The 10,726-nt window shown below is 48.8% G+C and overlaps 1 protein-coding gene across 1 annotated transcript; it reads left to right on the top strand.

Moving 5' to 3' along the window:
- Window positions 1-206: 206 nt before the first annotated feature.
- Window positions 207-9,788, top strand: LOC149371836 (uncharacterized). The gene is made up of 4 exons (XM_089581237.1): window positions 207-548; window positions 1,950-2,263; window positions 6,015-6,372; window positions 9,429-9,788. The coding sequence occupies exons 1-4, from the start codon at window positions 207-209 to the stop codon at window positions 9,786-9,788; spliced, it is 1,374 nt and encodes a 457-aa protein (XP_089437363.1).
- Window positions 9,789-10,726: the final 938 nt, after the last annotated feature.

Here is a 10,726-nt window from a genome sequence, read left to right as displayed (position 1 = left end):
CTTCGATGTTTTCTGTGGCTTTTTTCGGCTTCAAAGCGTTCCCCTGGCAGTCCTTCCTGATTTTCTATTCCTCCATGTCCCTGAGTAGCAAATGCACTCGGCGTCGTCATTATGTCACTTTGACCTGCCGTCAACCAAAACTGGACGACGTACACACCAGCGTGCAACTCTCTGGCTTCCAGAGCGATGTATTCGCGATACTCAGCATGGCCAGCAGCGCCGACAACCCGCTGCCCGTGCGCGGGCGCGTTGCCGATCTGACTAGCTTTGTGCCAGAGTTTCCGGACGGCGACTGGGTGGCTGCCTTGGGCGAGGCGTACGAAGACGGGGTCCAGGAGAACAGCACGGTTCACGTCAGCACGCGCGATCTCTTGGACTCGATGCGGGATCTGCTCAAATCCGTCTCTCCCTTGGATCTGCTGTACCACACGGCCTGGTGGTTCGTGCAGCAAATTGGCAGCTTCACCAGCAACACGCTGTACATGGCCACCGGCCCAGCCAACGATGATCTGGCGGCGCTGTACCAGAAGGCCCTTTGTGGTGTCCAGGTGAGCAGCGGAGTAGCACGTAATCAGTGAATTCCACAGAACCCAACCGCATAGGGCACATTCAAAGAGCGCCATCATGCTGTCTGAGTTTACAAAGCCCTTTGCCGGTCGGTTTGCATTTGTTGAGCAGTTCAATAGAGGCTGTGAATTACTGGAATGCTTACAACATCAAAGGTGTTGCCTGCTTTGACTCGAATTGATATTATTACCGAAAACGTTTACAGAACAACACCTGTCACTATTGTCAGCAGCGTACTCAGCAAAAGCTGTAACCAGGTTAAAATTGGAACTCCGGCATTGCCCATTCCCTGGATTAATTCTGTGCGTAACGCGAGCAAGTGATCCCTCCCTTCAGCTTGCTGCAGGCCTATTCCGTTTTCGTCAAGCCTTCAAGGGCGCGTCTAGCGGTTGTCTCTCTGTATGTAAATATTAAGTTACAGCACGGAATTTCTTTGTTTCTATTGCAGTAACCCCGAACTTTGCAACTTCAGCCTAAGAGATCCTGCAGACTCAGGAATATAGTCATGCAGTATATACATTTCCTAATTTTTGACTTGGAGGGGCTGCTTAAGTGACAAGCCGCCGTATGAAAAATCTTTTTCTCAGGTTCGTCTAAAAAAAACTGCATTGCGTTGTATTGCGTTGTTTTATGATGCATAAGCGACTAAGGCTATCATACGGCGACCTCAGAAAAAGGAAAAAAAAACACTGCGCATGCTTCCTTGCAGTATGCATCGAGCGTGTTTTACCCTAAAGTACGCAATTTCGCTTTGCGCCGTTTCAGCTCACCCGCCGCGGTAGCTCAGTGGTCAAGGCACTCGTCTACTGAGTCGGAGTACCCGGGTTCGAATCCGACTGCGGCGGCAGCGTTTCGATGGAGGCGAAACGCAAATGGCACCCGTGTGCTTTGCGACGTCAGCGCACGTCAAAGATCCCTCGGTCGTCGAAATTATTCCGGATGATGATGATGAAAGACTTTTATTGGTACAGGGAGGTATGATTGGACGGACTCTTAAGGGGCCGGCCCTCAAAAACACTAGGTGGGGGACCCCAGTGGCGTCGGCCGCTTCCCGGGCGCGCTCAAGCAGGGCCTTTTGGGCCTGTAGATCAGAGCAACCGAACAGGGCCGCCTCCCAGTCCTCCCGGGTGAGGTTGGGGTGAGGGGGGGATAGCAGGGCTGGAGTCAGGCCCACAAAATGTAGTAGATGTCCGAAGACTTCGCACAATGCGGACAGCTGCCCGAGAAAGGAGGAGACCTCCTCTATGGCACCTTTTTCTTCTTTCACCCCTTCCTTTATCCCTTCCATCACGGTGCGGTTCGGGTGTCCACCGAGATATCTGAGACAGTATTGCGTCATTTTCTTTCCTCGAAATCAATTTTCATTTTTTTTTTCATTTCAGGTCAGCATCACGTACAATGCGCTTCTGGCCGACGAAATGTGGGAGGATCGCACCGACAGGGAGACCGTGACGGACTTCCTGAGGCTGCTGGAAACTGTGATGCGAAATGAAACACTCAGGTCCACCGATTTCGAAATGTACGTGCACGAACGCCTCTTGCACGTGCTGGACAGTACGCGCTCCGTCATCTGGCCCGAGGCTCCACTCGACCACAATGGATTCCGGCTTCTTTACGGCGACAAAGCGGACAGCACGCTCGGGTTCTTCGGCCATTGGATGTCGACCCACCAGACGCTCCAGGGCTCCATCGGAAGGTACACACTCCCCTACCAATTCAATCTGGGGTTCATTTTCTTTTCTCTCATTTTGTACGAGGTACGCACACGCGCCCCCAGCAGTATTTTCTTGTTCGCAAGTATTCTGCTACGTTATAGTGGGCTATTCCTGTTGGACAGAGCCAGTGCTTAAAGTCTGACTCCATCGAAGGGGAGAGTCTAGCTGTTCGTGCACATGTGGAGAGACAACCGAAAAGTGAGAGAGGAAAAGTGGCTAGCTTCCTGTTTTACACATTGTTTTATACAAAGGGGAGATATCTTCTTGAAAGAGCCGCCGCGGTGGCTCAGTGGTTATGGTGCTCGGCTGCTGACCCAAAAGACGCGGGTTCGATCCCGGCTGCGGCGGCTAGAATTTCTTTGGAGGAGAAATTCTAGAGGCCCGTGTACTGTGCGATGTCAGTGCACGTTAAAGAACCCCAGGTGGTCGAAATTTCCGGAGCCCTCCACTACGGCGTCTCTCATAGCCTTAGTCGCTTTGGGACGTTAAACCCCATAAACCATAAACCATCTTCTTGAAAGGTCGTTGTTTACTCAATTTATGACACAGACCTGAAAAAAGTGATCCCCACGCTTTGCCAGTGTGCTCGCTGTTGTGTGCTTTGTTGTAGCCTTGCAGCTGATTTGCCAGCTCTGAACTGACTCGTGGTTTGAGTGCGTGGCTTTTCCTTTTATTTCTAGCCTTTGTGTAGTGCTGCCGATTTTTCTTTTCTCCGTCTCGGGTTTAAGAGAACACGTAAATGATTCTTACTAGAATTCACACTTTCGAAACAACAGAGAAGAAATTGTGCGACCACCACTAACATGAAGAATAACAAAAGGCATTCGAAATGCCCGTGTAGCAGGGGTATCAGATCCCCTGCTACTGGGAGGTGTGAGACCCCCAGAGACACCCCTGGCTTTAAGCCCTGGATAGAACGAAGGAAGAATCAAGGAAGGGAACAGTCACCTCGGAAGGAAACTAAACAGTATCGTGAAGGTCACACGCACGTGCACACACAGCATTCACGAAAATGATCCCCGGAGAGATGAAAACAACGATTGGTTCCAACTGGGTTTTCCATCTGTATTCGGAAGCAATTGGGAGCTTCAAATGAAATGTCTGCACAGTGAAAGAACAACGTAAATAACATTCTAAATAACATAGTAAAATAACATTAAATAACATTGTGCAATAAGCTTGAAAAAATCCACACTAGAGCTGCAAGGTTCGTCCTACGTTGATAATCCAGAGGTGATAGCTGTACCGACATGAAAAACGAATTGGGGTTGGAAAGTCTTTCCTCTCGAAGAAGGAAATTGCGCCTTAAACTGCTGTATCAAATATTTCATGATAAAACCGGCATTCAAAAGGAAAAGTATTTACACAGACTCCATTACGTCTCTTCTCGTATTGATCATTGCTTTAAGATTTTGGAATACCGTACCAGAACTTATAAGTATGCGAATTCATTTTTTGTGCGTTCTATCAGTGAATGGAATCGCCTTTCAGGTCAGCAAGTGTGCTGTATGAATGTAATATGTTTTTTTTCATCATTGTAACTGCTGTAGCGCCTTCGGGCTAAGCGGGGTAAAAATTGAATAAAGTATAAAGAAACGTTGGCTTTCATTAAAATAGATGGGGCATTCAAGCTGCGTGTTCCAGTTGGAGATTTCAATTAAGCCATTTATTAAATCCTTCCCCTGAAGGCAGTAGAGTTTGTCCGTTCAACGAAGTTATTTTATTTTATCGCGAATGGAGTGGTGGCAAAAATGATATAAACAGTTCAGCAGATTAAGCTACTGTATAGTCTGATACAACTTAATAACTCTGCCCACATTTAGGACCCACATTCAGAACCGCAGGATTCCTCCACGATGAAAAAATAGTCCGTCGTTGGAACGTTTCTTGTCACCGAAACAAAAAGGTTATCCCAAGAAAAAAATTATAAGCTATAAATTTTTATACCTGGCTTGTTTAATATATAGAAACATTAAAAAGGTGATTCCGTTTACTGTTACGATGGGCCAGCGATGTAACACAGGACGCCGCGGACCGTGGCCCAGTATTGTCAACTGCTGCTTTCTTAAGTTGTATCCTACTATAATTATTTTTTTGAAAGAACTTAGTTTGCTGTTATGTGCTTGCAGAAATCGATATGCAGGCCACAGGCAAAGGAATCATTGGCTTCCAATCGGACTTTCAATAGGAAGGACGCTCCAATTGGACGTTCCACTTGAACCTGATGATCCAATTGTAATGGTAGAACCAATTGGACTGCCAAGCTGGAAGTATGGAAACCAACTGGGCTATCGAACTGGACTCATGAGGCCAATTCGCTGACCTATTGAATCCATTTCGTTCCAGTTTGATTCAATAATTTATTTTATTTTTTATTTTCGGCCTGGGACCCCTAGCTGCAAGTGGATTGCTTGCATGTGCTCTCTTTGTTCCCTTCTTGTGCGTATTTTGTTCTTCAACTGTCAAAAATTGCTCATATCAGCCTTCGCCCCACTGAGTTTGCATTTGCTGGTCACAGGCCGAGGTCTCTCCCTTCCCTCCGAGCAGCCGTTGACTTTCACTGTTTTAAATGATATCGTTAATGCATGCCAAGCGCTACTAGAGCGTTTCGAAGAAGTTTTCGCCACTTTAAAGGGACAATGAGGACAAACTGAAGTTGACCTGTATCGACTGACTGCCGCATTCTGGCGACAAAGAAGCACTGAGCTTTCGCAGTATAAAAAAAAAGAAAAAAAAAAGATACACATGCCTCTATCATTGGCTGCTTTCGCAACCAAGCTATGATGCGTCGACGCGGTTTTTTTTTTTTTTTTGCGCAGATCCCGTAGGCCAGGCTTCACTGCTGTTCACCAAATTCTTTTCGGTGCGGGTGTCACGAGTTTGAATTGAGTAGCAGACAAGTTTCATTGCAATTCGGTCAGCAGTAAATTCATCTTCTGCTGCCTGACAAACATCACCACAACGACAAAGAGCCACATAGTCAATTTTTACTAAGAACAAAACTCGGATGACGATGTACTCAGTGTCGCTTCAGAATGCAGTCTTCTTCGGACGTCCCTCTTGTCAAGCTGCAGGGATACGGTATAGCTTCATTACGCAACATCAAATCATGCCGGTATGTGAAACTGAAAACGCTCCACGAAGCGCGCGGACGTAGGCGCCGATATTCTGCTTCGTATTTGTCCCACCCAGAAGCATTTACGACGCAATGGAATCAGGATTAAAAAAAAATATTACAAAAAAAACAGGATGCGCGAACAGATGAACTGTGTATTCAGTATACTTAGATATCTCGAACCTGCGTGTGCAGCGCACATTTCTAAATGTTTCTTAGCTCTTGGGTTAGTAGAAAAGCAAAAGAAGTTAACGCACCTCTCACTGTTCATGCTTTCATTGCAAACAGTGTGGATGCATGCTGTTTACGTGTACTGCCGAAGCCTTTCTCCATGATCGAATTTTGTAGTTGGCAAACCTAAACGCCACTAAACGCCATCTCCCGCTGTACGCTCTGACACGATTTCAACGTGATCTATTTAAGCGTAAATTGACTTAGTTAAGGAGATAAGAGATCCACTTCAGTTTAATTACAGAGGAGTTGGAAACAATTTCCTTCACCCTGCACCACCACATTTAGCGGAAAGCAGGCTACCGTACCAAAAAGGTTTCATTAGCTCGGTTCGACCTACACGTAACAGCCTTCTTACAGCGTCCACCTTTGCCGCGTCAACTCAGGTCGTGGTACAAAGCCGCCGGCAACGTTTACAGAGTGGACACGACCGCGCTCTCCTCGTACAACTCGGTCATCGACGTCATCTCGGTGGCGGGCGCCGCCTTCATGCCACCGCTCTACTACCAGAAGGGGACGGCCGCCATGCTCTACGCCGGCCTGGGCTTCTTATACGCAAGGGTCCTCCTGAAGGCCATGGACACCGCCTCCCTTCTTCACGCAATGTCAAAGGAAAACCGCACCGTCGCCAGGAAGGATGACCGCCTGGCCCAGATGCCGGCATGTCTCAGCAGCAAGGAGAACTTTGACGACGTGTTTCCTTCCTTGCCGGCGCTGGAGGTGGCGCACGCCGCCTTCATCCAAGTACGAGTACATGTTTGAAAACCTTGATAAATTGGCAATGATTCAGTTTACGTTGACCATGTATTTCGGTATACTTTCTGTGTGTAAATGCCTGGGCTTTCAGTATTGGGACACCGTAACCAGAAGTGGTGCAGGTACTGAATGGAGGTGACAAGGTGCGGCTGAGACAGCCAAGCTCAGGGAACACGTGTACAGGAGGCACCGGAGAGTCTGGGGAGCAGTAGGATGTCACCCAACCAAGTAGAGAGCGCACGCAGGTTAGCACGCGCGACTAGCTCTCAATAATCATGGTCATGAAACTGTCGAAGTACGTGAGCCTCCTACACAGAAAGACCACGATGAGGGTATGGCTAGATCTTACTTCGTACCGCGTGTCTCCTTCACCCAGACCCAGATGAACTCTCTCGCCACCGCTCTCCGCGGCCTCTATAAGGCTGCCTCTGCCTCCCCATTACCACCTCCACCGATGCGTGGGTCGGGGTGTATGGACAGATGAGGTGGGGTGGTGTTTTTAGACTGCATAACATGGATGGCCACTGGTCTCTTCAATCCTCTTCGCACTCTGCTTTCTCTTCACCGCGATCGACAAGTGGCTCGCCTCTTTAGTACAGCTCATGGGCGCTGGCTTCTCAACCAGGCAACTATACCTGCAGTCAAACGGCCCCTCTTCCTATACCGGCCCGTCCGGAGTCTTCTAATCTCCGTATACTTCCTCTTCCCTAGAATATGTCACCAGTCCTGCATGCTGACCGCTGACATGTTCCTGCCTCTCATCATAGTCCTCCCTTCAGCACTCATGGAGTGGCGTAGACGGATGCAGCGACGCATTTGTGGGTCGGGGTGCATGGACAGATGAGGTGGGGTGGTGTTTTAGACTGGATAACATGGATGGCCGCCTGGGATTTGGGTGGATCATCACCCAGCTGGATCTGGGTGAATGAGGCATATGGTGTGAAGTACAGATGTTTAGAGAGAGCGCGTGAACAAGTCGAAGGCTTTCCGCAAGCCAGAGGACCGCCTCACGATACGGCGGAGTAGGTGGGTGACAGAGAGGCAGGTAGAAACAGCCGTATGGAAGCCCGGATATTATTGGTGGCATGCCAAGAATGCGGCACTGAGAAACTTTGAGGATTGAAGAGCCGGCTAGGGTAACGGAGATTAGAGAGTTAAGCTCGTCGACAAGCACAGTGTGTTTCAACGAGAAGTTCTGACTTGTCGGGTGGGGGAGGAAGATCCAACTGGCTAATAAAGGAGCAGAGGGTATCCAAGCCCTACTGGAGGGTGCCTTACGCATGACCAGGAGAGCTGTGCGAACACGGCAAGATGATATCATCAACATAGAAGTAGTGTTGAAGAAAGGAAACTGATGGCAATTGAACAGCGAGGGGAGCCATGACAATATTTAAAGGGCGGGAGGGGATGAAAGAACCACATCTTGAGCGGTACCACAAGTGCAACGTTGGGGCGTAGGAGCGAAGTCCAATACCCGGAAACGTGCCTCACGGTTAGGGAGGGAAGCTCGTGAATTCTTATACATGCGGGATCCACAGAGGGTATAAGAGCCAGAGTATACAGGATGTTTTACCTAAATCTACACATTATTTAAATATAGGCTTTTTGAGCTAGAAGAGCGCTTTTTTCGGCACAGCATTATCAGCGGGGTAGTGCATCAGAATACTGCATGGCTTGCTAATTATAAGGACGGTTAAATGATATTGAATAGTTAACATTTTAACGATTACCTTTAGGCGCCTTAATTATTTAGAGGCGTGTAGCCCACCATTAGTAATATCAATTTAATTTTTTAGAATTTCGAAAATAGGGTTACCCTTGGCGCTATGGCCGAACAAATTTGGGCTTTTTCGACGAGCTACGTGCACTGGAGAGGTTGCTTTGCCTGCAAGCTTCTCGAAAGCTCAGCGCCGAGGGTAGCCGCGCTTTCGAAATTCTAAAAACTCATGGAAATCACTTACGGTGGGCTACACGCCAGCTAACTATTCAACAGTGGTTAAACAACCTGCTGTTAGAACGTCTTAGCTGTATTCTTATGTATTACACCGCTGACAATGCTATGCCGGAAAAGGCGCGCTCTGCTCTTCTAACTCAAAAAGCCTATATTTAAATATTTTATAAAGTCTTAGGGAAACACCCTGTATAGTGCATATAGTAGAGTATATGTAAGAGCCATGGAAATGAAAACAAAGAATTGCATCGAATTGAAAATTGAATTGAATGCCTTGCGGACATCGACTGTGACCAGGGCATGAAGTTTAGAGCTGCCACGGGCGAAAAGGATGAGAAAGAGGTCCTGGAGACCCGTGGGGGTGAAAGACGATGAGGGTGTGAGGAAGGGACGCCGACCAAGGCTTTCAATAGGATGCAACTTCAGAAAACAGCAGTCGGTAGCAATCGGCCACGGTCCGCGGCGTCCTGTATTCCTCCGCAAGCCAATCAGAACAGCAAACGAAATTGGCTTTTTAATGTTAGACTTTATAAAACAAGCCAGGTATCAAAATTGTAGAGCTTGTAATTTTTTTCTTCTGATTAGCTTCTCTTAACAAGAAAGCTTTTAACAATGCGGACTACTTTTTTGTCGTGGAGGAATTATCTGTCTGAAATTACGCCATATGTTACGGCACGTTTGTCTACATCCGGTTTCTCGGCCAGGTCTGCATCGTCGACATGCCCCCAAGCAGTCAGATTTTGCCCTACGTCATGCATTCTCCGCTAATAATACAGGAGTGTCTCGGAGCTGTAACACTAAAGTCGAGCTGTTGAGCACTGGCCGCTTGTCCTCAAAATCGCTTCGAGCGCCTCTGCGGCTCGTCGTGTGCGGCTCGTGCTACTTGCAGGTGGGAACGGGCTTTTAGACCAAGGTCATAATTACTAACTTCCTCGCTCACCTACTGAGTACTGCTATCCGTGTGGCCCTGAAGTACTCGTGTGGTCATGCCCAGCTGCGTGCGGCTCACATGAGCCGCAGAGAAGGTGCTCTCATATGGCGCGAGGTCAGAGATGGCAAAAGGTCTTACTATCTCTGCTTTCCACCGGTGCAGGCTCTTAATGGCACCTATGACCAGCGGCTGAGAGGCCTGGAGACCTTCTCGGGCGAGCAGGTCTTCTTCATGACCATGTGTCTCAGCCTGTGCGAAGAAGGCAGCGCGGGACAGCACTCGTCGGCGGCTTGCAACGCTGCGGCGCGTAACTACGCCCCGTTCGCTGCCGCATTCCGTTGCTCCAACGGCTCGGCCATGAACCCCGCTGACAGATGCCGCTTCTTCGGCAAGGGCGAGCAAACGCCTGCCACTGCCGCTGTTACGAGTGCTGTGGCGAGTGCGTCGTCGTACATCTGCCAAAGCTTGAGTGTTAGCGCTTTTCTCTGTTACATAGCGCTTATATACCGTCAACGATGGTGACTCCGACGGTGATCGAATACTGCGATGCATTTATTCCACGGCCTGTGTGCTTCTTAGTTGACGACTTTCTGCCATTTTTTTGTGTATGCCATTCATTTAAGGTTTTGTCGGTAATTTTTCGACAATGTACATATTTTTACAGTAGACCAGAGTAAATTATAGGAGTAACGGTTAAAGTTTAATGAGTACTGTGAAGCATCCAATGATGTGGGCGTGATTCACGAGTTATTTCATTTTAGGTGCGGTGAAAATAAAATTACATGGTTTTTTTAAGACAGGAATGGCGCAGCATCTCACATATCTAGGTGGACACCTGAACCGCGTCGTAAGGGAAGGAATAAAGGAGAGACTGAATGAAGAACGAAGGAAGAGGTGCCGTAGTGGAGGGCTCCGGAATAGTTTCGACCACCTCGGGATCTTTAACGTGCACTCCCACAAATCACACGGGCGTGTTTTGCGTTTCGCCTCCTTCGAAACGCTGCCGCCGCAGTCGGGCTCGAACCCGGATACTCCGGCTCAGTAGCCAAGCGCCTAACCACTGAGCCACCGTGGCGGGTAAAATAAAAATTGGCGGGGGCTTAGCTTTGGTTAAGCCTGGTAGGTTGCGAAAGCAAAAGCGCAGCGGCTGGCCTCGAATCCGGGATTCACGAAGGAGCGCATGCACTCATTCAGCGAGCTGACGCAGGCCTACAGAGCCTAGTGCCAGCTCTACCCGCCGCCCCACCCCTCCCTAGATAACAAACAAACAACACTCTGGCGCAGACTACAGACACACACCCCCTCACCCCTTACCCTAGCCCACTATCATCCCTCATTCCCCAATCCGGCATGCGCCCTATGCCCAGAACCCTCCGCCTCTTCCCTCCACATCCTTTCCCTCTGTCCGACGGACCCTCCCCCGCGGGACCTAGAGAACCTCAAGACCGGAAGACCCTGCT

Source organism: Amblyomma mixtum, chromosome 1 (assembly GCF_055824585.1).
Source record: "Amblyomma mixtum isolate Tamu chromosome 1, ASM5582458v1, whole genome shotgun sequence".
NCBI lineage: Eukaryota > Metazoa > Arthropoda > Arachnida > Ixodida > Ixodidae > Amblyomma > Amblyomma mixtum.
This window is presented reverse-complemented; position numbering and strand designations above follow the sequence as displayed.

What these genes read in the sequence shown, in the direction of transcription:
- LOC149371836 (XM_089581237.1), top strand. Translation starts at nt 207, where the DNA reads ATGGCCAGCAGCGCCGACAACCCGCTGCCCGTGCGCGGGCGCGTTGCC. An exon ending in AGGCCCTTTGTGGTGTCCAG is followed by an intron (nt 549 to 1,949) that starts GTGAGCAGCGGA and finishes TTTTCATTTCAG; the next exon opens with GTCAGCATCACGTACAATGC. An exon ending in CTCCAGGGCTCCATCGGAAG is followed by an intron (nt 2,264 to 6,014) that starts GTACACACTCCC and finishes GCGTCAACTCAG; the next exon opens with GTCGTGGTACAAAGCCGCCG.